This window comes from Phaethon aethereus (genome assembly GCF_964289735.1).
Source record: "Phaethon aethereus genome assembly, chromosome: 1".
NCBI lineage: Eukaryota > Metazoa > Chordata > Aves > Phaethontiformes > Phaethontidae > Phaethon > Phaethon aethereus.
This window is the reverse complement of record NC_138575.1, coordinates 200,974,214-201,000,286: the sequence shown is the minus strand read 5'-3', so window position 1 is coordinate 201,000,286 and position 26,073 is coordinate 200,974,214. Positions and strand designations below refer to the sequence as shown.

The 26,073-nt window shown below is 42.4% G+C and overlaps 1 protein-coding gene across 3 annotated transcripts; it reads right to left on the bottom strand.

Annotated features, from left to right (window-relative positions):
* Positions 1–114: 114 nt before the first annotated feature.
* SPATA13 (spermatogenesis associated 13) lies at positions 115–18,203 on the bottom strand (the record flags this gene model as incomplete). Of its 3 annotated transcripts, XM_082010550.1 has the most annotated exons (10): positions 115–296; positions 1,545–1,619; positions 5,711–6,083; positions 6,663–6,792; positions 9,168–9,400; positions 10,044–10,223; positions 13,685–13,870; positions 14,930–15,109; positions 15,522–15,658; positions 18,149–18,203. In XM_082010550.1, the coding sequence occupies 10 exons, from the start codon at positions 18,201–18,203 to the stop codon at positions 115–117; spliced, it is 1,731 nt and encodes a 576-aa protein (XP_081866676.1). The 3 variants fall into 3 exon arrangements, with proteins under 3 accessions (XP_081866676.1, XP_081866677.1, XP_081866675.1); XM_082010551.1 differs by lacking the exon at positions 13,685–13,870; XM_082010549.1 differs by lacking the exon at positions 18,149–18,203 and having other exon boundaries at positions 15,522–16,333.
* Positions 18,204–26,073: the final 7,870 nt, after the last annotated feature.

The window sequence follows — 26,073 nt, the reverse complement described above, 5'->3', positions numbered from 1 at the left end:
TTCCCTCCAAAACTGGAGATTCACTGAGCTCAAATAAGCTTAACCATGTGTCCAAGGTCCTTCTGTGGAGTAAGTCTCCCTCTGTGCCGAAGTCCTTCCCAGGTCCTTGGCCTCTCACTTTTTAAAGGGGGTGAGTTTGTTGAAGGTATGCCAGAAGAGAGATGGCTTCCGCTTGGGTTCTGCCAGGGCAAAAACCTGTTGCTGTGGGATGCTGGTAGGCACAGTGATGTGGCGCTGATGAATAGGATGCAGGCTTTGGTGTGGAGGAGGCACAGGACACCCGTTATAGCTCACACCTGCAAAAGGAACAGTTTAAGAAAGTATATGAGTCATCTAGCAGAGCAACCAATACTGGGAAAATTGAAGCACAGGACAAATTCAAGGGTCCATAGAGTCACTATGACTTTTGCCATGATCTTGAGTGGAAGCACTACTAAAGGTTACCTTTTCTGATGTTAGACTTTTTAATTGCTGCACTGATTTGTCTTAAGAAGAGAATACTACCAGAAAAATAACATTACAGAATTACCAAAATTAAGCAGCGGTTTCACATAGCCTGGCTATATTGTTTGCACAAGTAAATTCTGGTATTTCAAAGGAATGACTTAACACAGTGGATATTTGCATTTTAGTCAACTCTCAGAATAACGCTGGGTAAAATATTGCTACCAACAAAATGTTATTTCTTCAATTTGGAAAGTATTTTTCCAGGCTAATGTTCTCAGACTTTGACCTTTGTACATTCTGAACAGAATCTCCTTATTGCAATTTTCAGCCACTCCCCTGAAAATCCAGACAGGTTTTATAGGTATCTAGTGATTGATAAAGAGAAAAAACTTTATTAATACCAATCCAAGGAAGCAGAGGACTACCAAACATCAACTCCTTCACTCCTAAATTCAGGCTTAATCTGGTCCCACTTGCTCAATTTATTCTCTCAATACACTAGAGATTTACCCAAATTTGACTTTAAGAGGGAAAGGACAAAATTACAACACATTTGCTGAGAAAGAAAAGGAATAAAAAAGCTGTTTCCAGAGAAACACGTTTCTAGTCCATCCTTCCTTCTAGTCTAGGAGAGAAGGAAGCCATTTTGAGTGTGTTATCATAAATACTGCAACACATGGCTTGCAAAAAGAACTTTAAGATATTTTAAACAAAGCACAGAATTCCTAAAGAAGTACGAGCTGTTTGAGTAAAAGCAAAGGAAGGAATCAGTAACCCTCATTTCTAATTTAATCTCTGCATGCACTTTTTTACATCCCTAAATAAATCGCTTGCCTTACCTCTTGAGTTTCTCCCGTAATAGAGAGAATACTGACTTGCCTGTCTGAAGGAGACGGGTGAGCTGATTTAGTAGACAGTTTACAAAGGCATTGGAATTTGATATTACAATACAGACTAATGGAAATTATTTGAACTCCATGTAAATGATGAAAATTTTATAAAAGATTGAAGAACTCAACCATAGCCAGATTGTGCTATTTCCTAACATAAAAAACACTGGAACACAGTAAGAACGTAAAGCAATTCTGAACACCCACCTTTAATTTTTCCATGCCTTGACTTACGGGCATTCTGCATGGCTTGTTTCTTCTGGTTTTCTGAGATTTCCATTCCTATATCAGAGTGTAAATTAGGGCACTGTTATAAAAGTACTGTATCTAATACTTGTTTACATTAAAGTAAAACAAATAAGTAAACTATATTTAAAATATGTTTAAGTAAATCTTAATAGTAATATACCTGAAGTTTTTAGAAGTATGTTTTACTTTGTCATATGAATTTAAAGATAGTTTTTCACTGGGATAACAACAGGAATGTTAATTTGCCTGTAGATGACTAGCAAAAGCTGCTTTCCCATTCCTGCAAATGGCAATCACTGGGAAACTAACCACACAAAAAGTTCTTTTTATAGATAAGTTGAGATAACAAGAGATTAAAAAGAACTGTAAATTAACACTTCTGAAAGCTACAAGCCATGATGTAGCCATCACAAATGCAAAATCTGTTTCTTTTTTCACTCACTCTGAGCTAACTTGAGGTAACAGATTGAAGTCACTGGTATTGTAGTAGTACAGATGTGGGTATCTTTCCCTCCACTCGGAGGAGACAGTATCGCATAATCTGCCAGACACCAAAGCAGGCTGTGATATGGTTGTGGCTGCATCAGACTGGGGCTGGACCCCTCACTCTGGTTTCTCATGTACTTGTTTGCAATACTTGTATGACTTACATGATGCTATAGTATGTGGTCAACCCTATGCTATGTACTATCCTGTGACGTGTGTATGACTGATCTGTGCCGAGTACAGAGATGCAAGACATCTGCTATGAAAGGTGACACCAGTGACTGGTGTTGTCTGGAGCCCATGTACAGGTCCTCCAGTTTCCTCTCCCTGTGTGCAAGACAGTTGAGATACATGGATATGTTATGTTTGCACAAAGAAGCAACAGGGTGCACATGCTGTCACTCATTTCACCCATAAGCACATGAAAAGCACAGAAGTTGCAATTCAAAATCAGAATGAAGCATCTGGTTTGGTTCCATTCTGCATCTTCCCTGACTTCTCTATACTCTTAAAATTTCTTTTACTTTTTTATCCTGAACTTAGGAAGAAGTTATTAAATCAGCCTATTAACTTACAATACAACAGCAGGTAGCCATAATTTTGGGGTAGCAGAAGTTTATTTTATTCTACAGGGTTTTTTTCCTTTTTAGAAACAAGGAAACAGATTTTTTAAAAATGAAAGCAATTTCATCAGCAGAGATCAGACCACTTTCTTAGGGTTACTATTAGTGGTTTGGAGAAGGATTTTCTGGCTGTGGCCAGATATTCAGAAAAGCTAAGAAAAGCTAGATATGGTTTGGGAGACAGTGACTCGCACCGAAGTGTCTTTGAAAATAGAAGTAAAATGCCATTTGCAGTTCTGAATTGGAAGAGTATGTATTTGTTCTTTGAGTGGTTAGATTAGAGGCTTTGTGTGAAGTCCAGCAAGATAGCTTACAAAATCAACAAGATAAATTTAAACCTGAGGTTGAGAATACTGGCGCCTTTCCACTGGTTTTGGCTGAAGGAAATGTTCAATTACGTAAAAAAAAAGACATTTTAGAAAAGAAGCAGTCTTCTGGGTAATGGAGAAAACATCCAAGCCACTGTGACTCACAAGACCAGATGGACATTAGCTATTACAACTCAACTGTATTTCCTCTGCTTCACGATACCTGAGCCAAAACAGGTACATCAGAATAATGAGTTGCGACATTTGAAAAGCAAGTTTCCAGAAGGCTGGATGTTACATAGGCAGAAAAGATTGCATGTGCCTATGTGCCATTATCAAAAATGCAGTTTCTCGTTGTACTAAATTTTCTTCATTATATTGCACAGTGCCTGAAAAGCAGCAAGCACGATGGGCCCTCCCTTGCAATCCTTGCACTCAGCACTGTGGGAATTTGTGACTCAGCCCTACATAAAGGTTAGTGCTATTATGACAAATGTCATCGTTATCACTGCCACTGCCACCGCCACCACTGTTGAATGGTTACCCTTTTGAATATGATATGTTGATTTTCATGAGGTCCAGAAGAATAAATGTAGCTACATTTAGGGCTGTAGCTGCTACAGCTTTGCAGTGTCCTCATGCTTGGCGATTTCTGCAACAGTGTCACTGAGAAGGAACCGTAACACCCCACTGCCCGCACAACACCGACGTGCTGTAGCCCAGGGCAAGCACTAGAATGAGCCTCAGAAACATCCCGATACACATTTATGCCTCTCAACATACTCTCCTGGTGCTCCATAAAGCAACCACTGCAGGAGGAGAACAACTTGACTTTGACATTTTCAAACTAACTCTGGGGTAGTTTCTAAGCAACCTGTTTCCATGGCAAAGAATCCTGGGTTTAATCCAGGTTTGTTTTTTCTCCTAGAATCATAGAATTCTATGACACCATGATTCTAGGAGGTGTAGGTACAGATTTGAAGAGCTCAAGAATGCTGCTCAGAAAGGATGGGGATGGAAAATGTTCACATTTTATGGTTTTTTGCTCAGTCCTGCTCACAAAAGTGCAGGAGCTGTGATTTATTTCATATTGTCCTTTCATATGACTGTACTACTGTTCTCACTGTATGCTGGAGTGGAGGCTTTCTGTAACTTTGTTGTAAGAGGGATTGCTTGGACATTCATCATCAGATCCTCTGCATTGCTTTATTATGTTCTGATCACCTTCACCTTTTTGCAATATCCACTTTACTTTAGAGTTCTGTTTAGGCGAATTAGGAAAGGCAGCAATCACCCATCCCTGTGAGCACAAGGTGACTGAACAAGCTCTACACAGAGCAATTCATGAAAGCCATCAGTGTTGTGCCCAACAGGATCGTAATGTCGCACCGTGATGTTTTGCACAGGAGAAGAGTTGGTTTTGAAAAGTTTGGAAAGTGTGAGGAAAGTTTAGCTGTGGCTGCTTCATTGTTTACTCTAGACTCAAGACAACTGGGGTTAATTGCAGAAGTTGGTGCAATGGGGAAGAATTAAAGCCGGTTTTAGAGTATGAATTGGTAAACTTGAAAGCATTTTCTTCAGCTTATGGACTACCTACAATACATATGGAGGAGGCCTTATTTTTGTCATATTTACAACAGTATCAAACGAGAGAAAGCCACAAAGATCAAAAGGTTTACATCTTTTTTCTAAGGGTTATTCCTGTCTTGCTGTTCTGCTGGCCAGGTGTTTTAAGTGAACATGGAATATGAGACTTGGCATCTTGTTTAAATTTTAATAATTTCTGAGCTATATCATCCACTTCACTGCACTTCCAATTTTAACCTGCTGTCATCCAAAGCCTAATCCAGAAGAGTGTTATAAAAAGGAGAAGTTCTCATGCAGTCAACACACACAGATGCACTAATATTTTCATTGCTGCTTTAGGAATATTAGAGAGTTTTATTTTTCTTGTTAGTGTTGCTGTCTTCTTTGTGGATGTTCTGCCAGTGAAATTTAGTTGGAGGATTTGTCACCAATCTTAAAGAAAGAGTGAAATTATGCCCCCAAAAAATTAAGTAACAATCCTAAATGTACATTCACGTATAAGACACTGTCCTTAGAGTGTCTCCCAGGCTGTGTGTCTAAAGCTGACCCTAGAATTTCCTACCTTGCTCACTCAAGGTTAAGCTTCATTTCTCTGTAACCTGCCCAGTGGTGCTGTTGTTGGGTCTGTAACTAATGATACCACGCAACTGCACAGGTCTCCTTGACACAGGAGGTGCCATTATATGACATGGACAGTATAAATCTACAGTTATTGCTGCTTGGCTTTATAATAAAGTGTTCTTTACGAACAGGTGTCTGGGGCCAAGGATTCATACAAAAGTGCTAGGACTTTGGATGGAATTTTATTATTAATTGGTCTTTATGAATTGTATCTTGTCTTATCTCATATCACCTTCTGCTCTGTAATGCACCAGAATCACACGGGTTACGCTGTGACACGGATGTCATAGCTAACTGCCCTGGACCTTTGGCTGACAATGACAGGGTAAACACAGTTGAATAGGCTTCACTTACGCAGCTAAAGGTCATATCAGGTAAGAAAGAGACACCAGTCCCAGAATGCAGAGTGCACATCTGCACAAAGCATAAAGAAGTGCAAAAAGCAAGAACATTCCTCTTTGTTTTTACCACCTTTTAGAGAGGAAATCCTTCCACTCACCCATTTCCTTGTCTTCCTGAACTCTTCTCCTTTCACTTTCGCATGCCTCCATCCACCTCTTTTTATCCTCCTGTTTTTTTGCACAGAACAAATGAATCTCTTCTGTTGCTCTGTTTATTATCTTAAAAGCATTCTTGACATTAATGTTAAAGTCTTTGTCTCTGCCATCTTCAGTGTCCACAATTTCCATCTCATCCATGTCAATACGATCCTTATAATACAAGATGTCCCTTCTCAGCAAGTCCTTCTTACAGAACACAAGCTGATGGTCAAAAAGGAAGAAAGTCCTCTGCTGGCTTTTGCCTTGTTTTGATATTTTCGTCAGTTCTCCTGAGTGGATCAGTTCTGAGCTTCTGGCTAACACATCTGGTCCCTAAGAAGATAGATACAGATACGTATGTATATGTATGTAGTAAGTAAACAATACTTTAAGATCTTACTGTGTGCCTAACCAGTGTCATTTTATAACCAAGTCTTAAGTTCATTTGTTTTTACTGTATTTTTATTATTAGATTTTAAAATGTCATAGAATGTAGATAATCTCATACAGGCAAACTCAATGAACATGGTTCTGCCCTACTATATTTCTGCATAAATCAGGAGAAAACTCATGAAAGTCAGTGAAGCAGGTTCAAGTTCTGACAAAACTACCAAATATCCAAAGGAAAATCTATAGGTCTAGCATTTTAAAAAAATCAATTTTTTCATCTCAGTCCAGTGTCATCTCGAAGACAAGTGTCCATTTTAATATATGCTGCTCTTCCTGATTTATAAGCAAGGTAATCAGTAACAGAATCACGGCAAATTAAGCAACTGGACTTTTAACTGAGCGATGACCAGTTGAAAAGTAGACACCATAAACTACCTACTATGCAGAAAGACATATCCTGTAGAGGACATGAAGTACTGTACACAGTACCTTTGCTCAGGAAAGGGACAGGCTGACGCTTACCTCCCAGTCTACAATAGAGACTTGCCAACGTGCAATCTTGTCTATGCTTTCTAGTCTTCGTTTTCTCTCATTGATCAGGCACGCTACATTCTTCATAGCCTCATATGCAGCTTTTATGTTGTTATAATCACTGTGAAATGTAGGCACATTTCAAAGATCACTTATGCAATGGATATGATGCAATCACAAACTGTGACACAGTGCTTGAAGTATTAGCCTGCATTACCCATTTATCCCTCTACTCAGGGTACTTAAATAAGAGAAACCTGAGTCTCAGCTATTCTGAACCTCACATAGTAGTCTGTACAATTCAGTGCTGCTGTACGGCTAGGCTTTGTTCAGGAGCAAATTACTGACCTGGTGGAACGCAGAGGAGGTAGGTTAATGAATTGTAATATTGTCTCTACTGAAAACAATGGTAGAACTCCCATTGACCTCAGTGATACCTACATTTCACCACAGGAATTTGTTTTTTGCAAGATTTTAGTGGGATTTTATTGGGAAGGGCATTCCTTTAATCATGTTTAACAACTGTATTTTCTCCTTCTTGTTCCCAATGGCTGGATCAATGAACACAAATGGAGAACTCTATGTGGGCAGAAAAAATACCAAAAGCAACCTCAAACAGGGTGAGTGAGGGACTCAAGAACATGGGCACCAAACAGAGGAATTAAAAGAGACAATGCTGACAAAGTGGCCTGTTTTCATGGAACAAGTGTCTGAGAGCCAAGATGGTCACCTTCACCTGCCTGCTCCAGGTCAAATGCAAGCCTCCTGTCCTACTTCCATTGCTCTCTCCCCTTCTTCTTTCCCTGAGCTCCCCACATGCTTATGAATCTCCCCAATCTGTAGGCAGGTTTTCATTCCCCTTTGAATAGCATTCAACACTCCTTCACATTCCTCAAATGGAGTTTCTGAGAAGAGAGACGTATTTCTTGCCTTAGAGTCCCAGCAGAGCAGCTGCCTTCGCTCCTTTATCAAATTGCTTCTTGCAGAAAAGGGAGACACAGGTAGAAAACAGCACAAACCAGAAATAAATGCTGCAAAGGGGTCAGCCTTGCTGTCCTTTTTATCTGCTCCTGTCTCAGTTCCTATTTTTATCAGCTGCTGCTGATGGATGTGCATCCCTTCTAAATCTGCACATTCCTCTCCCCTCTCTTTTTATATCTATGGAAACTCTTTTCTGCCACACTGTATACGAAAAGTGAGATTAACAATAACAGGATCCTGCTAATGTCAGGGAGATATCCCACAGGGCAACTGCATGATATCCGTGCTGCTACTCTTGCCCTTCTTTATCTCAGTTCCTTCTTTCTCTGTTGGCATGTACGTTATTCCCCACTTGCTGCATAACCTGTGGCCTTCATGGAGGCTGTGCACATCGGATCTTCAAACTTTTTATGAAAAGAAAACAAAAAGCTACTAAAAAACCCAGCTGGCTGGAGCTTTCCCAAGGCTCCGTGTGGGCATAGGCCTGCCTGTCTGTGAGCATCTCTGTACACCGGGCGCCTGCCTGTGCTTGTAAGCCTCTCTGGATGCTGTGCCACAGAAGAGGAAAACAGGTACTATGGGTGGAAGGTGGCAAGACCTTGCTGTCACTTCATCTGCACTTTTAACAGCTCACAGAATAATCATTTGAAAATTAGTAGCAGTGAAAGAGATACCCCTGCTAGTAATTGTTATTGTAGGACTTCCCAGGTAGCCACAGAACTGAATGGAGGCATTTCACACCTCAGTGTCAGCGCTTCACATCCCCTATATTTTGCCCCTGGCAAAAATCCCATGGTCTCCGAGGGGAGTTTTCTCAAGGTTAAGGAAGTGCAGATGTTGCCCAAGGAAGCATTGCCTCAGGCTGCATTTGGACTTTGAGCACAGGGGTCACAATGGAACATTTTTCTTGCAGTTGTACAAGGTAAAAAGGCAGACATTTAAAAATGTGAATTTAGTCAAAGATTTAACTTGAAAGGCAACAACTTCAATTCTTATTTATCCCAGCTGAAAACCTAATATCTGGACTTTATTGCAAACGAAGGCAATGTTTATTACTAATAAGTTTCTAAAAAACATTACCTACAAACTTGCTCAGATTGTGTTTTTTCCTAAGGCCCTTTTTACCTTTTCTTGCATCCACAACATTTATGCAGCTCCCCCTTTCTTCTCTGGATTTCATTCTCCTTCATTTCTTTGACACATCAGCTTTTTTTCACTCTGATTTACACATCCCTCCCTGCATCCGATTTCAGCACCTTCCTCCTTTCCTTCTCCCTTTCACTTATTCCTCATTCTGTCTTGCATCCTGTCAGTCCCCTGTGCTGCATTTTCAGATACTGTTTTTGTTAATATTTGTGATGGTTCCAAGATGCCTATCTAGTAAGGAGCTCCTGTCTATAGTGGTCAATGGGAGTTTTGTTCCTGATCTCAAAAGCCTCAGTGTTGCATCACCCAGAAAGCTTGAATAATTAGGTGTTACTGCTATTATAAAATTTGGTTTTTTCATTCTCTCACCTGTGCTCCTGAGTGGTGTATTTGAGTAATTCTGCAAGTTGCAGAGGGTATTTGCAGATTTTCTGAACGGGTGTGAGAAGAAAACCATCAATGGCAATGTCAATCATCTGCTGAAGCAAGCGACAGGCCTCAAAGAAGTGACGGTATTTGCCCTGTTTCATTAGTTTGGAAAGTTCAATGCAGGCACTGGGATGATTGTTACAATACTCTGAATAAATAGCAAAGCCTTCTTGCTATTAAAAAAAAAAAAAAAAGTCAAAGCTTTAACTAAAGTATTTGTCTATAAAGAAGGAAAGATATTTTTGTAACATCTATTATATCTAATTAATTAATCCATTTCCTATATTGTTTCCAGGCTGATCAGCCTTGAAACTATGCAGAAATCTACTTTATAACTGTCAAAACTATATACCTTCTTTGCAAGAACACAGAAAAAGAGGCCTCCATTGAGCCAGGATAATCAAACCCACTTTAAGAAGTACTTTTCTTTGGGGAAGACAGCTATAGGCTTAGCAACTGTCTATCATGAACTCACAGCCTCTTTCCCTACCACTTTCTTTCCTTATTTTCTTTAGTAAATTTTTGCATGCACAAATTGAGATCACTGCAAATAGTCCAGTTCATCTGTGATCACTGCAATTTTGAAAAGGAAACTTAAAATTGTGTCCAAAGTTACATGCCTGCTAAAAATGAGGAGAAATCTAAAACATTTAAATAATTTTAACTGTAAATTATTTTACGTTCTAAAATGCTATTTATACATAGTTTAGTATTTGATAAGCACTTGTTACTAAAATCCCCTCCTAACATGGTAACTTAGCATTTTCTTACCATACTTTGTTAATTTCATAAATAAAATAAACTTTTGCAACGTACATGTTGAAGAAAACATGACCCTATTTCACTTAGATGAGGTTCCTCTTTGTTGTACTGTTTCTCAAGATCCTTCAGAAACTTCCTTTGGAATTTGTAAATATCTTCAATATTTCCAAAAATGGTGCTTAACTGAGCTGCAGTGAACATTCCTGTATGTTTGCGACACTGCCGAATATAACCCTGGAAATGAAATTAATAAAAACTTTTTAGTTTGAAGATGGCAAAACAGGTTCTACCCTGAACAAGCCCATTTGAGCTGGCAAAAGCCCTGTGGTCTATGGGCGGATGAGTGGTTTCAAAGCCCCATGCACACACAGACATGCCATCCAGAGGGACCTGGACAAGCTCAAGGAATGGGCCTGTGTGAACCTCATGAGGTTCAACAAGGCCAAGTGCAGGGTCCTGCATCTGGGTCAGGGCAACCCCCAGTATCAGTACAGGCTGGGGGATGAAGGGATCAAGAGCAGTCCTGCCGAGAAGGACTTGAGAGTACTGGTGGATGAAAAGCTGGATGAAAAGCTGTCTCGCAGCCCAGAAGTCTAACTGTCTCCTGGGCTGCATCCAAAGAAGCACGGCCAGCAGGTCGAGGGAGGTGGTTCTGCCCCTCTGCTCTGCTCTGGTGAGACCCCACCTGCAACACTGTGTGCAGCTCTGGGGGCCCCCAACATAAGAAGGACATGGACCTGTTGGAGCAAGTCCACAGCAGGGCCATGAAGATGATCAAAGGGCTGGAGCACCTCTCTATGAAGACAGGCTGAGAGAGTTGGGGTTGTTCAGCCTGCAGAAGTGAAGGCTCTGGGGAAACCTTATTGTAGCCTTCCAGTACTTAATGGGGTCTTCTAAGAAAGATGGGGACAGACTTTATAGCAGGCCTGCTTGCAATAGGACAAGGCGTAATGGTTTTAAACTAAAAGAGGGTAGATTTTTACTAGAGATAAGGAAGAAATTTTTGATGACGATGGTGGTGAATGACTGGCACAGGTTGTCCAGAGAGGTGGTAGATGCCCCATCCCTGGAAACATTCAAGGCCAGGTTGGCTGGGGCTCTGAGCAACCTGGTCTAGTTGAAGATGTCCCTGCTCATTGCAGGGGGGTTGGACTAGATGACCTTGAAAGGTCCCTTCCAACCCTAAGGTTCTATAATTCTATTCTATGATTGATTCTTGCACTCCAGCTTCTGTCTCGCCATAAATGAATTGGGGAACGAGAAATCTACAGACTGTGTAAAGCTCATTTGCATCTCTTTGTTACGACTACCCGCCAAGCTGGAGGCAAGCCTGGTGTAAGGCCCCACGCATGCTACTATAGCTGCTGTGCTTTTTCATAGCAATTTCTCTGTGCCATAACAGTTCTTCTCTACTTCTGTGTGTATAAGAACAAACCCTAAAACAAAAGACAATTTCTACCAGGGCTAAAGTACTGGTTTCTTAACCAGTAGGTAAGTAGGGTACAGTCTTTGGAATGCTGCTGTTTGATAAAATCCATATGGTATTGGCAGGAGGTAATAGTATTGGAAAGACCACACATAAAAATACAATCACTTCTCCATTTTTTTTCTCTTTCCTGTAAGAACATCACCGGGGTACAGTTTACTTTATTTGTATCCAGTGTTAAGGAGATACATAACTGAGTTCTCCAGTCTCAAAATACCTTCAGAGCAAATTCTGCTCTGCCATCAGTAACCGACACTAGATCGCATCGGCATTCGCATATCTGAGAAGCGGAAGTATGATTGGGGGCCTCTTAGGGTTGAAACACGCGGCGGCAGCTGCCACGCACAGCCGGCATGTCCTCAGGTACCTGTTCCACAAAGCTGAGCGCGGCGAGGAGGATACAGCGCAGGGGCTGAGTATCCAGCAACAGCTGCTGTGCTCATACTCGCGTATCAGTTATGGTGCCAGGGTACAGATGAGTGCAAAGGTTAACTGGTATGATAGGGGTTATCTGCCAGGCTCCTCCGTTTGGCTGCTTTCAGGCAAGTTTCCCCCAAATCACTTTGGGAGCAGACAGCTGTAAAAAGCCTTGCAATTGCTCCGATGAGGTTTACCAGGAAGCAGCCCTGAACACTGCTGGCACTGTTATGAATATTCCTGTCTCCTCCACAGCCATCTGCTCTGAGAGCTGTGCGGTGGCTACGCTGCAAGCCAGCTACCACATTTACTACTGTTGGGAGGATAACTCTAACACGGAAAACTAATTCTTGTGCAGCTCTTGTAATGTGGATTGCAAACTCTTCTTGAATGTAAAAGGTTTTTCTAGGTATACTCCAGCTTCATGATCCTGACTGCACAAGCCCTAGTGATTCATTCTAGTGCAGAGCTTGAAAATATAGATTACTATCTGCAGCAGCTTTTCTGGCTTGAGTATCTTTTCAGCCTTGCGCCGCCCTACAGATTCACTCTGAGGAAAGCAGACCATCTACCCCACATGTTGAACATGGAGCATCACTTCTCTGCTTGGAAAATGTGCATTTGCTCTCTTGTACTAAACTCAGAGGCATGTCAAATTTAAAGAATAGAGGTATAGAATATAGGTGTTAGAGAAAATTAATTCTTAATATCAGTCTAAGAATTAATAGGCCAGTAAAATATGGAAGTCATGTCCTAGAACTCAGCTAATCATGGCAGCGACACAGCTGTGTGTACAAAATCCTCCCTGATCTTTTAGACACACAGTCAAGCTTACTAGCTTAAGTAAATAGTGAATCTAAATGACAGAACTTACATTTAATGTTTTAAAATTAGCCAATTAGCAACCAATGTTTGTCTTTTTGTTTTCCCCTTTTTCTTGCTTCAAAATGCATTAAAAAGGCCTGAGCTAAAAAAAAGTCAAAAAACACTGCTGTCTTCTCTACATTGTTGTCCATGAAAGAATCTAATGATGACTGGTGGACTAAGGATGACAACATGACAAATACAGAGAGAGACCTAGCAAACTAAAGGTACAAAGAATGTTTTGGTAGGTTGCTTAGCACCCTTCCAGATGCTAACCACAAACAGAAGTCAAATACACGTCAAATGCATCACAGTCCACGTCAGAAGAGGCAAACTTCAGTGAAAAGTATTAAGAGGCTTCTTGTCCAAGCATGGGCCTCCAACAAAATTTGAACAAAAACAGACACACACACACATTTTATGGTTCAAGCAAGCAGGGTAGTTCTAAAACACCTTTAAAGACTTCTTCACAGCTTCTAAGCATCCAGAAAAAATCTCTTTGTTGGAGAAACAAAAAAAAAATCTCACCCAGCAAACACTCGCTTTGCAAGTGACTTTCAAAAAGTTTTGTCCCTGAACTGTAATTGATTTTATTAAAATTACTGAAAGTTTCCTATCTAAACCAAGTGGTAAAAAATTCTAAATAAACTGGACTTCCTTCTCTCATTATTATGGAAATAGCAGTCAGATAATCAAATCACTTTTTCCATGTCAAAAGTGAAATTTTTTTTTTTTTAAAAAAGGAAGCAGTGCCTTCTGGCAGTCGGCAGAGAGGAAAGCCATAAGAGGACACAAGAAGGATCTGACTGACAGCCTCAGAAGTGCAATTGGGAATATTCTGATATGAGAAACCACTCCGGTTCTCAATTTATATGGGATGTTTTGTTCAAATTAGGTCAGCAGAATGCCCTCAGGTTAAAGCACGTACCTCACAGATGTCCTTAAGATGCTTGATATAGACTCGTTCTGTGTTCATAATTTCCTGTATAACGTTGGTTCTCATCTGATCCTTGTTTTCCGCTATTTTCTGACGATGCTTGCTAATATCTGCATCTTGTTCTTCATCCTGGGTACTACTACAATTTTCTGGCACTTCTTCCTGATTAACTCGCAGCTGCAGCCAGAACAAAGCAAACTACAGTAAAGCCGCAAACTTTTACAAAATGTGATAAAACTGTTACAAACTTCTTACAATTAAGAGAGGACTTGCTACAGAAATATTCCCATTCTTACCTTATAGAGAGGGTTCCACAACAGGATTTATCTCATTGTACCCACTGCATATTCAAATAAAGTGTTGAGACTTCTGTCTGGTTAAATACATGGCTTTCTAATCACAGTGTCTGAGAGATACCATGTTGTGTTGCCTGTGTATTTTTCAGACTTAAGCTTATTTCTGACCCTTGCTAATAGTTTATGTGTTATTCTGGCCAAGCCAGCGTATCAGTAAAAATTACAAAAGTAGACAACTCAAACACTTTTAAATAGTTTCACTCTGTCCCTGTTCCCTATCTGTATGATGTGGATAACAGCAACTCCTTTTCCGACTTTCGTCTGATTGCCCATGTTGGCTGGAGATCTAGGAAAGGCAAAGGCAGGAACCATCTCTTGTACTTTGTGTAGTACTTCATACAGCATGGCCCAAGCTTCATTACAGGCTCTCAAAAAGTATTTTAAGTTAATTTCTAAAACATAGTTTAATTTTATACCATTGGAGAGTTATACTGTCATTAACGTGGCTGAGTTCTGATTGGGGAGTTCAGACTGTGAACCAGATTCCTACACGATGTTGTGATAATAAATTAAGCCTTATTTTACCAAGAAATCCCTGCAGCATAGCTTTCCCCAGTCCCTCATGAAAACAGCTGTGTCCTCTCTGTATACACTGATGGCTCCTGGTTGAGCTTTCTCCTTCAGAAATTCCTTTGTTTACAAAAGGATCACGCAAAGGAAGAAGCCAGAGTAAAAGGTGTCAGATGAGCTAAGGGATTGTGGAGTGTGATTCTCTATTGCTTTTTAAATTGTGAAGTCATTAGGAGTTACACCAGTGATGTTCAGATACAAAGACACTGAGGATCAGGCCTTTCACTTAAATGTAATGGCATGACCATTGCTGTCGCACTCTGCTCGGAATCTCGTGTGACAATGGTGCAAAGGCAAGAGAGTAACTCACCCTGACAAAGCTAGCTGGAAACCAGGCTTCCTTGTCCTCGTTTCTTCCCCACCACCAGTCTTTGTTGGAAGCTTCTAGAACTCTAATGACATCTCCAGCTTTGAAGCCCAGCTCTTGATCATCCATAGTCACGTGGTCCCAGAGAGCTTCTGCATAGACAATGCTGCCATCGCTTATCAGCTGAGATGGGAAGAAAAAGAGGTTGTGAAGGACAAAAGATAAACAGTGAACTGTTTATAAGTTACTAAAAGATCAAAATACCTCACTAGAGGGCCCATGATTACTCCTATTCCTGGATAAAACTAAAGTTCTGGATTTTCAGAAATCTATGCGTATATTTATGAGTGAGAACAATTAGAGTCCTACTCCAGAGCAGTTACCTGGGCTAACGAGCTACACTCCCAGTGAAGTACTACTCACTGTGCTCTTCCCTCGGCATCTCCTCGTGGGCCCTGCCAGAGGCAGGACACCATGGCCGCTGGATTCTTCGCTATGCTGGCTACCGCCATGGCACTTTTTATTAATATGAAACCTCAGACCTGTGGAAACCTCCCCTGCCGTCATTACAGCAATGCAAAGCCAAGGACATTACCTCATTAATGGCTAGCTGTTCCCCTCCGGGCTGCAGGTACCTGGGAGTGGCTTGGCAGAGCTCCTCGTAACTGTAATCTTCCTCACTGCCATTGTCGTCCACTAAGGCCGAAGATTCAGTCCCACCATCTGCAGCAACTAAAACAAAGGTGCAACAGCTGTTTGCTTCATCATTTCTGTCACTCCTCCAAAAAAAACAAGGCAAGAGGAATTGCTGAGAAGTTGCCTTTGTTGTCATTAATATAACAATAACGGCAGAAGCGGAGGGCAGCAGAGCTATCAGGAAAACCGCTTTTCCGCCATTAAATACTTTTTACTCTTTTTCGGAATTTTCTCATTCAGCAGCTGATGAAACTGAGAGATTCACCTTTGCATCTGCAAAAAATAGAACTAAACCTATTATTTTTATTTTTTTTTTTTACGCAGAGGAAATCTCAAATGACCTGAATCAGAAGGGAGGTCTCAACACCATGTCCCCACATGGCAGATGAGAGAGCTCCGACGGGCCCCCGGCAGTCAGAGGGGACCGCTGTCAGTCCCAGGCCGGGTGCCATCACATCGTCACATCGTCACATCCCCTGCAGGGATGTAACGACCTGACACCTCCGTGCCCACCCATCCGCGGGGGTGGGGGGGAGGCCGTGCCGCAGCCCCCGCCCTGAGCCGGCTGCCGCCACCTCTCCCGCGTGCCAGGGGAGGCTCTGGCAGCACTGAGGTACCTCCGGGGAGGCCCAACGGGACGGGGAGTCTGGCCCGAGCACGGTGTAACTGCCTGAGGAAAAAAATGGTTCTAATTGCCCCAAATCACGAAAAATTCTTGGTGTGACAATTGTACGTTTTCTGACCAAAGAGGCAGCTTTGAAAAGAAACAGAGGCCAGAACTAAGGCTTCACCTTATTACACAGCCACATAAACCAAGAGAAACATCATGTACATGACTGTCACGATACACATGTACATCTGCAGTTACTGTACAAAACTGTAAAACCCACCACTGGGTGGTAGATCCTTTTGGCGATCGCCGTCGTACGGGCAGATGAAGAGGACTGGGGACTGATCTCAGGACCAAGTAATACTGGCTGACTCACACCCACGCTGCTCCGTGCTAGACCCTTTCAGAGTAGGTTTGCCTTTGAAAGCCAGCTGTAACGTTTAAACGGGTCAGGGGATCAGCTAGTAATCAAGAAGCGTTCATGACCAGTGGCCCAGTGCTTGAGTGCACTCTCTGGTCCTTGTTAATCAATCCCTAAAGATTTATTCCTATGGCAGGCCCAAGCTGTGAATAACTAGGGAGTCTATAGATCACACAGTGCTCAAAAATCCAATTAAAAAAAAAAAGGAAAATATAAAAAAACTTTAAAAATTAGAATTCAGAATGGGCTGCTAGCACTGAACCCCATTCCTAGTGGGTACTGTGTCCCAGACAAGTTGCCACGCAGCCTGCAGAGCATCTCTCTCACTCCCGAGTGCCTGGTAAGGGACCTTTAAGCGGAGTTATGGAACCTGCCGCTTCCACCTTAGCAGCAGGGCCCTGACCTGCCCTGCTTCAAGCCTGGGTACCGCCTGCCTGCCGAGCTCTGGGCTCCGGGTGGGCGAGAGTTGCCAAGGGATGACTCCTGGTTTTACTTCCACACACCTACACAACTAACAGGAATGCCGCTGCCTATCCCGTTATTTACCTTACTGGGAGAAACACTTCAACCCCCTCCTTATGGGTGCTCATACCATCACTAGCATCTTTGGTCCTCTGGGTATTAATTTGCAAGAGAGTTCAAAGCTGATTACTGCACAGATTCACTAAAAAACTCAGAAGATTCTTCTTTCCTTTAAAAATGGAAAAATATAGCATAGTCTTGATGTAACAGAACATGGCTATTCAACCATTCTCTTCTACTACCCAGCATTTTAAATATACACTCATGTTAACAGTATAATCTGCCTAACCAGGGAGGATGAAGAATCCCTATTTAAAAAAACAAGATTTTTTTTCCCTATAGGCTCATAAATCTGAGCACTGATAAACTTTTAAAATACATCTTATGAAACTTACTCAAAAGTACTTTATTAAAAAAAACCTGCAAATAAATAATTCATTAAGTCGATTTTCAGCTTATAAAGCAACACCAAAAAAAAATTAATCCCAGTGATCCTTTATACATCTCCACTGTACTATCAGTACTGCCTGTTGGTTTGTTCCAGTAACAATGGCACATCAAAATAACCTAATTCATTTGGCTCCAGATGAAAAATGACTGCAATTTTGGGACCGATAACTGTTCATTATTCTGTACCCAATCAACAATCTTACATTGTCTTTGTAATTAGACTCATGCGAAAATCAGTCGCTTAGATTCTGCATCTATTCCTCTATTGTTTACAGACAGAAATTTCAGAAGCCGGGGTGGGCTTTCCTGATCGCACCGTCGGGATGCAAAAACTTAAAAGACAGCCTGGGACCTATTCTGATCTCGTAGCAGCTTTGTTCCCAGCGTAAAGCTGCAGCCTCCCATGGATGACACGGTATAAGCGTGATCAGAATCAGGCCCCCTGACTGCCACAGTTTATCAGTTCAGCATAAAAACACCGTAAAAAATAGCAAGAGAGAGAGCATGTTCTACTCACACGTACCCATCTGAAGGCTCTCCAGACTCCAAAATCGTGCCATTCCCCCCCTGGCTACCATGCTGCCGTCGGACTCGACCCCAGGGCAAGGGTCTGACCTCTAGCAGGTGATGCTCCGTCCTCACGGGCTGGCGGAGGAGCACAAAAGGCTCTGAGCTACCGACAGTGCGGAGAAACCGCCAGTTCGCTGCCTTCAGCTCCCAGCTGTGCCTCCGAAGCCGAGTCCGGCTGGGAACTGCCAGCGGCGCGCGCTCAGCCTGGCCGCCGTGAGCTCACGGCTCGCTGACATCATGGGGTGCCCTTAGGGAGGAAGTTCCAGAAAAGAAACAAAAACCTGGCCGCCTGGCCCTGGCCGCGCTGTGCCTGCAGCCGCCTGCACTGCCCGGACCGCTCCCAAAGTGCCCGAACGTCTCGAATGCAGCAAGCCAAGGAGTGCATTTGTTTTTCATTAAAGCAGCTTAATGCGATTTCAATCTATATTCAGATGACTGCAATTCAAAGGGAAAGACTATTTGGATGGGAGCTGGGAGTTCCTTGTATTACAACACTGTTTGGAGTATTGGTCTTTGTTACATTACACCAGTTAAAATTCCAGTAGAAGTAAACAATGAAGGTATTTTTTTCATGGCTATTAAAACTTCGCTTGCTTCACAGGCAAACGCGGTATCATTATTTAGGGCACAAGCAGCCAAAGTGTTAAGGCTGCAGCAGACTGCTCCCAGGAAAAGAGGGGAGGACGGAGACATTTTCCCACTCAAATTTAATTCAGCTGCTCCAGAAAATAGGGAATGAGGCAGGAAAGCACCCAAACAATCCAGCTTTCACTGGGACTGACCCAGCCAGAGCAGAACCTCACTCATTCACCATGGGCCAGCATTTGCCACCCTTACATCTGGGTCGTTCTGCCGTGAAGCTGGATCAGTTCACGCACTGGAAGCAAAGGCAGGAGCTGCTCCCATCAGCAGAGAGCAAAGCCTGCTGCAACCTGCCCTTGTACACGGCACTACATTTATGCTTGGAAAGCTCCGTCATCTTTATGGCTCATTCTTTACCTGCAAGCTGCATTGCTCAGCTGAGCCTGTCCTTTAACTGGGGGCTGCCTCCACCAGGGACGTGTTCACAAAACCCTGGAGGCACTTCTGCACCCAGCGACATCTCAACACCCACTGAAATCACATGGCTTTCCCTAGTACTGCCTCAGACGGAGAAGGAAAGGCCAAACATTGCCCTGCAACATTAATGCCATCTTCCCGCAAAAATCCAGGCTGCGCTGCACTGCACAGGAGACTGATAGGAATTCTCGTCCAAAACCCCAATCTTGCCTTTTATTTCTTGCTGCAAGGACACTTGTTAGATAGCATGGTAAAACCAAGCTACTACATATTATAAGATGTTTATACACAGCCCCACACATTTTTCTCGGCACAAATCATTAAAAAAAATTAACCCAGCAAACAGAAGTGACACTGAAGTGCTGATGAACCTGGGACCTGCAAGTGAAGGCTTCGCGCTTTTAATCAGCCAGAGCACAAGCTCTCTGCCCTGTCAAACCCCTACCCGCAGGGGAAAAACAGCTGAACTGCCAAAGGAAAACCAGATCAAACCCCACACAGCTCTTCTAGAAGATACATTAAAAACAATCCCTGAAAAACAGTTACTTGGTTTGATTTTTGCAGAACGGAATGGATCGTGTGCTTTTGCCCGAAGACTAACCCAGTGCTCCTGTGGGATGCTGCTGGGGGGGGTGTGCTGTTCTCCCTCCTCTGCACGGGCACGTGTAGCAACTGCACAGCCACAAACTGAACCACCACAAAAGTAGTCGTTTGGGGTGAGCTGGTGGCGGTTCAGCTCCTCGCAGGATCAGCCGGGGACAGGAGGAGGCACAGGCTGTCCTTTGTAGTGGCAGTCCACAGTGACCCCGTCCAAATGCATGCCGAGCTGGCTTACCCCCCGCACAGGGCACTCTGAAAAGGCTGTGGGTAGCACATACTAAAATACTAAAACTAAGACCTAGTTTACCCGCCTCAAGAAAATCCAGTTCTAGATAACCCTCTGGTATCATAGGGCCCTCCACCCTGGGGCAGCCCAAAGGTGCCCCCCACCCACTGCTCTGACAGCGACCAGTAGCAGATGCCCAGGGAAGAACATAAAAACAGATGAGGCATGTAATGGCATTTTTCTGATGTACTTTCGTAAACCCCAGCTATCTGGAGATCAGAGTCAGATCCCTCCTGGGGCAAAAGTGGTATCTTTGTGTTTAATGAACTGAATTTTTGAAACTACTTTCTGAATTTCTGTAAACTTTTGGGATGTCACATATCATGTGTAGCAATTAGTTTCATAATTTAATCTTATAGAGTGTGAAAACTACCTTTTATTTTGAACTTGCTATCTGATGATATCATTTGGTGCCCTTTAGTTCTTACATTATTGGAAAAAAATAACTATTATCTGTTCATTTTTCCTGTGTCAATCAGACTTTTATTCCCCTAGTGTCCTTTTTTCCAAGCTGCGGAGCCCTACCCACATTAATCCTCACACAGAGACACTGAGTAGGTTTTCTTGTCCTTTTGCCTTTCCCTGTATCGTCCCAGATAAAAAATGCCTTTTGAGGTGGAAAGGAATGGGGAGATGGCCCCCACACGCCACACCAGCGGCACAATTGGGCTTTCTGTCTTGTTCTCTATTCCCTTCCTACAAAGTCCTGCCCTTTTATTTACTGTTTTGACTGTTACTATGCACTGAACTGACACTTTAATTGTCTGTTAGGATTGCAGGATCTCTTCCTGAATGGCAATACCCAGCTCAAAGTCCGTTCTTCTGCAAGCATAGCAGGCTGGTGTTCCTCCAAGTGCACTATCTTGCCTTCATCAACGCCGAATTTACCTGCCACCAGCGCACTGCCTTGTGTCTCAGTATTGTGAAATCCCTCTGCAACTCTGTTCAAGCAGCTCGTGCTTCTACTACCATGAATAACTTAGTACACAAGCAAGAATTATAATTTCATTCTATACCTCCCTTCCCACATTATTTGTGAAGACACTGACCATGTAACTCCACTCGTGAGCTCTCTCCTTAAGAAAACCGACCGCTTTCCTCCTCTCTGCTACTTACTGCTTACTCACTTGTTAAAGCATGGGAGGATCTTCCCTCTTATCCCTGGCCTCTATTAAGAGACATTTTTAAGAGATCTTGTCAGAGGCCTTTTGGAGGTCCAAGTAGCCTATACCTACTGAATCCCCTTGGTCACATCCTCAGTGATATTTTTCAGAAAAGCTAATCCATTTGTGGGGCTAGTAACTTAATCCTGTCACTATACTTTTTCCTGTTTAAGCATGGCATTCCAGTCCACGGATCCTGTGGCACTTGATGATACAGTCAGTTTGTTTATCTGATTCGGCTCGTAGTTTTTCTTTAATAAATTAGAGACCCTCTTTCACTGGTACAATCTTTTCTGTTATTCCTATACAGCCTGCACAATGGTGATATGCTGGTTATGCTCCACTGCCTGCCTTCCTTCGACCAAGCTTCTGACATATGCCGTATAGCTTCTTTAAAATGTGTTTATTTCTCCACCTTACTTTTTAAACTTTCACTATTGCTGGCAGGGTTGCCTGTTCTTCTAAATCCTCTTTAAACAACATTTGTCCAGCTGTTACTGACTCTTTCTTGCTTGAGTTTTGTCAGCTTCTGCCCCATCCTTCCTTTGGGGGTGCCGTGACAATTGACATCGCCTGTAAAGGATGTGCTGTCCTATACATGTATTATTTCACCTTGCCAGGTTTCCCCTAATTCTTTGTTTAGAAACTACTCCATAATCTCTTAATTTGCATGTCAGCAGCCTGCTTTTGTTTTGGTTTAGAAAACAAAGGATCTTTTTATTTCAAACGTTCCTCGGTTCATAAATAATCTAAATCTCCTTCTTTTTAATACAATTCCCTACATGAAGGTGCCTGGAGGTAAAAAGGCCTCTCGGTCCAACACTGAGCGTGGTACTAGCAGCACTTGGGACAATTCTACCATTGGGCTCCTGGTCTTTCAGCTTCTACCTGACAGCTTCAATTTTGCCCTCAGTGCTTGCCTCCTGTCCATCCCACTCTCCCTGGCACCCAGCTGCCCCACAGCTATCACCTCGCCTCCAGAGTCCCTAGGACTGCCTAGGTGCCTCACCTGATGCACCAGCTGCTCCCAACACACTGCTAGGTCCTGTTCGCATCATCAAGCCCAGCTATCTATGCAGCTAACAACCCTGTTACCCACCAGCATAGTTTTTATCTTTTCCCTTCAGTTAGAGTTCCATCCTTCAAAGTATCACACAGCCATCAACCTCCGGTCCAGAGGCTTTTCTATCTGCAGCGATGCTGGGACTGCACAGCCTGCGGTAGCGGATTTCGTGATGCCCCTCCAGGTCCTGTCCATGAGTCTTTCTGACTCCCTGAGCTTTTCAGGCACTTGGGCCGCAGAATACAGCAACCACCATGGAGGTGCTTGCAACAGCAGACGTATTCCACCCACCTCCTAGTGATCACGAATATGGCACTCAGTATAGCAACCCAGGAACTGGCATTTCCTGCATATTGTCCTACTTCCTCACTCTTTTGGGGTGGGGGACAAAGGACAAGGTAGCAGGGAGATGGTAGCAAGCAGGGAACTGCTTTCTCTTGAGGAGTGATTAATAACTTCTGTTTGTTCACTTTCACGGCCAATAACCTATTTGGGATGGGGTTGATTTGTTTGATCAGTGATAGGGGTGGAGAACCTGGAAATCTCGTCTCCCCAACAGCCCATTTGTTTGCACGTCAGGTCCTGAGCTGTGCCCCACACAGGCTGAATTCTACTCGGTTACCCAACATTGATGAACTGGGAAAAGCTTGATAGTAGTTTAACACTGTAGGCAAACATCCAGAACGGGATACTACTTGAATGAAAGACATTTAAATTTATTAATTTAAATGCCAGAATCCACATTTGAACAAGCCACCTAAATCAGCAGGTATCGGTCACAATTAAAACAGCTGAGAGAGCAATCCACCTCATCCAAAGGCAGTTCCTACTCCAACCTTCATTAACTGCAATGGCGAGGCCCTCAGATCAGTTGTATAAACACAGATACTTAGCGCCATTTTAAGCGTTTTGGATATCCCACTGGCCTCCCGCTGCCACTGAAGAAAAGGACAGGTCTCCCATAGGTCCTCTGTCGTATCTGCCAGCTGCAAGCAGGTACTCAGGTACCCCACACCGATCTGGACCTTGGGGTGGGTGGCTGAATCAAGACCTACACCTCCACTGCCTGTGACGGGTGTTTAAATGTTTAACTCTTATGTAGGTACCTACTTTTAGACTAAATTTAGGGACAAACTAGAGCTGAATCCCACCCCGCCCACTCAGAGCTGAGCCTGCCTAAAGGAGTTCACCCATTAATTTAGCCAAATTCAAGTCCCACATCACAATATGCAAAAAAGATGGGTTAGTTTTTAAGATACTTACAAAAATTGCTCTACTGTTATAAATAGCTAACCTCTTTAATATAATTTTAAACTTGTAATCCTTTAAGTGCAAGAGTAGCAATGTAAGTCTCAAGGGAAGTTTCCCTTACGTGTTGGCTAGTTGTTATTCTGTCTCCTACAGTATGATGGTTTACTGTCATGTAACAGCTATTTTTCTAAAAATTTACATCTCCAATTTTATCTCCCATTGTTATAAAAGTAGACATACAGTGTATTAGGCTTTAGCAAGTAACTAAAATAAGATACCACTGGTTTTCAGTGCTTGGGTTTAGAATTTCTTTCTATAATAAAGGGCTTTTGTGCTATCAAATTTCACTGTACATGAGCAAACAAAAAACTCTCACATGTTCAAAGACAAGGAAATGCCTTGTGAATTTAAGAGCAAAAGGAAAGAGATCAGAATGTGTGACACTAGTCACTTTATTATTTTCTGCTGGAGCTACTTAACAGACCTTTGCAACTGCTCTCAAACTGCGAAGTCCATGATATTCCCCACTTGCCTTCAGGGGTTTGATTTCAGAAGCTTTTCCTGCTCAACTGCTATGTTTATTGTAATGAGTCATAAAGGTCACATCTAGCATAATCAATATTACTTTGGCTTCACTGTCATGAAAAGTGGCAGAAACCTGGCTTTGTGTATTTGTCATCCTGTTGCTTATGTTTAGGAGACCAGTTATTCAAAAGCTAATTACCTAGAAAGATACGACTCTCAGGCAGTTGTCTAGGTAGCTAATATTATTCCATGTGGTTTCCAAACACAAAATGGAAAGGATAACTAAAAATAAAAAAGGAATCCGTACTCTGTGATGCGTAAAGAGTCTCCTTTTTCAAAACAAGCTCATGGCACACCTGTTGCATTTAGATGTCGAATTTACCTTGATGTCTAATCTGGATCATTACGTATATTGAAATACATACAACAAGGACACACTCCAGACATGGGTTTTAAAGTAGTTCCCAGTATTTTACTAAAATATAAATTAAAAGGAGAATACTAATACAGTATATATAATGTATCTCACTGCTATAGTTAGAAATTCTCAACTCTGTTCCTTGGAGAGCACTTTCTGAAGAAAACTGTCATGCTCTATTGAAGACTGGAAAATGCAGTTTTTAAATGTTATTACATAAATTAATCTGTAGTTGAGGGATTTTTTCAGCAGAATTTGGACATCATTACAGCTAAAACTCAGCTTAGAAAAGCCAAGTACTGACTAGTATAATTTTAATAAAGAAACATCAAAAATGCTATTGCTTAACTTTCCTACTTTGGTCATGGCAAGCCCTGATCCAGACACTTTTACTTATTCTCTCCACAGAGAGGCAAAGTAGAAGGTTCCCAGCAGTGTTTTGTTCACCACTAACAGTGAAGATTATAAAATTTTAATTTTATAAATTTTGCTTTTATGTCCAACCATTGCCAGTGGGGTCAGATGTAAAAAAAAATCTAAAACTGTTTAGATTACGCTCGTGGTAGTCTGAAAGAACACAAATGGTATACACCCGGATTCTTCTGGTCCTACCTGCCAAGAAATGTTCCACTAATACTAGATATGACCTTCTATCAACTCAAGCTAGTATTGCATACTAAAAGTAAACAATTACAGAAAAAATACACAGGGCACATCAGAGAGTCTGACAAGGGGTACTGCTTCTGAAAAGGCAGTCTTTTTCAAGAATCTGTCCATCGTGTCCCAGAACCCTTATTGGGCTACACTCACCACTGAGTAAGCAACTGCAGCTGCATACAGTTCTCTGAAACAAGCTGCTTAATTATTTCGGGCTTGCCTATCTAGGTAGTTAAGCTGAATGTATGGCAAACAGAAAATTAAAAGTACATGCGTGGTGTGGCTATGGTTCGGGTATGAACTCAAGCATATTAGACCTTACTTCCTTCAAATACTATTATTATCTTCAGGCACGTATGTGAATAGAGAGTGGAGAATACAGGAGTGTAACAGGTACAGAAGAATAAACCATAGCAATGTCAAACAGTAGACTGAAAAGCAAGTTTCACATGTGCACAGCAGGAAAAGCTACTAATGAGAATGTGATAAAAGAAAGCAACTCAGCTGGGTACTACTTTGTTACTGAGTATTTGTCACTGAGTATTTGTGTTCCACAGTATAATCTACTTCCTAACCAAGCTGCGGTATGAAGTTGACATCTAGAAAGATCTTGCATCTAGAAAGATCTTGCCCTAGTCTTGGGCATCTAGACTTGCCCAACTTACCGTTAGACGTTCTCATCTGTCGCCTTCGTCCAACCCGGTCCAGGCCGATGGGGGTACTTTGTGAAAAGGTGAGCGGCCGGAACCTGGCTGAAACAGCTTTGTAAGGGGGCACCTGGTGCGCTGGAACGGGTGGCCGTGTTGCAGGCTGCAGGGAAAACAGGAAAATCCAGTATTAGTAAAGCTACCAGCAA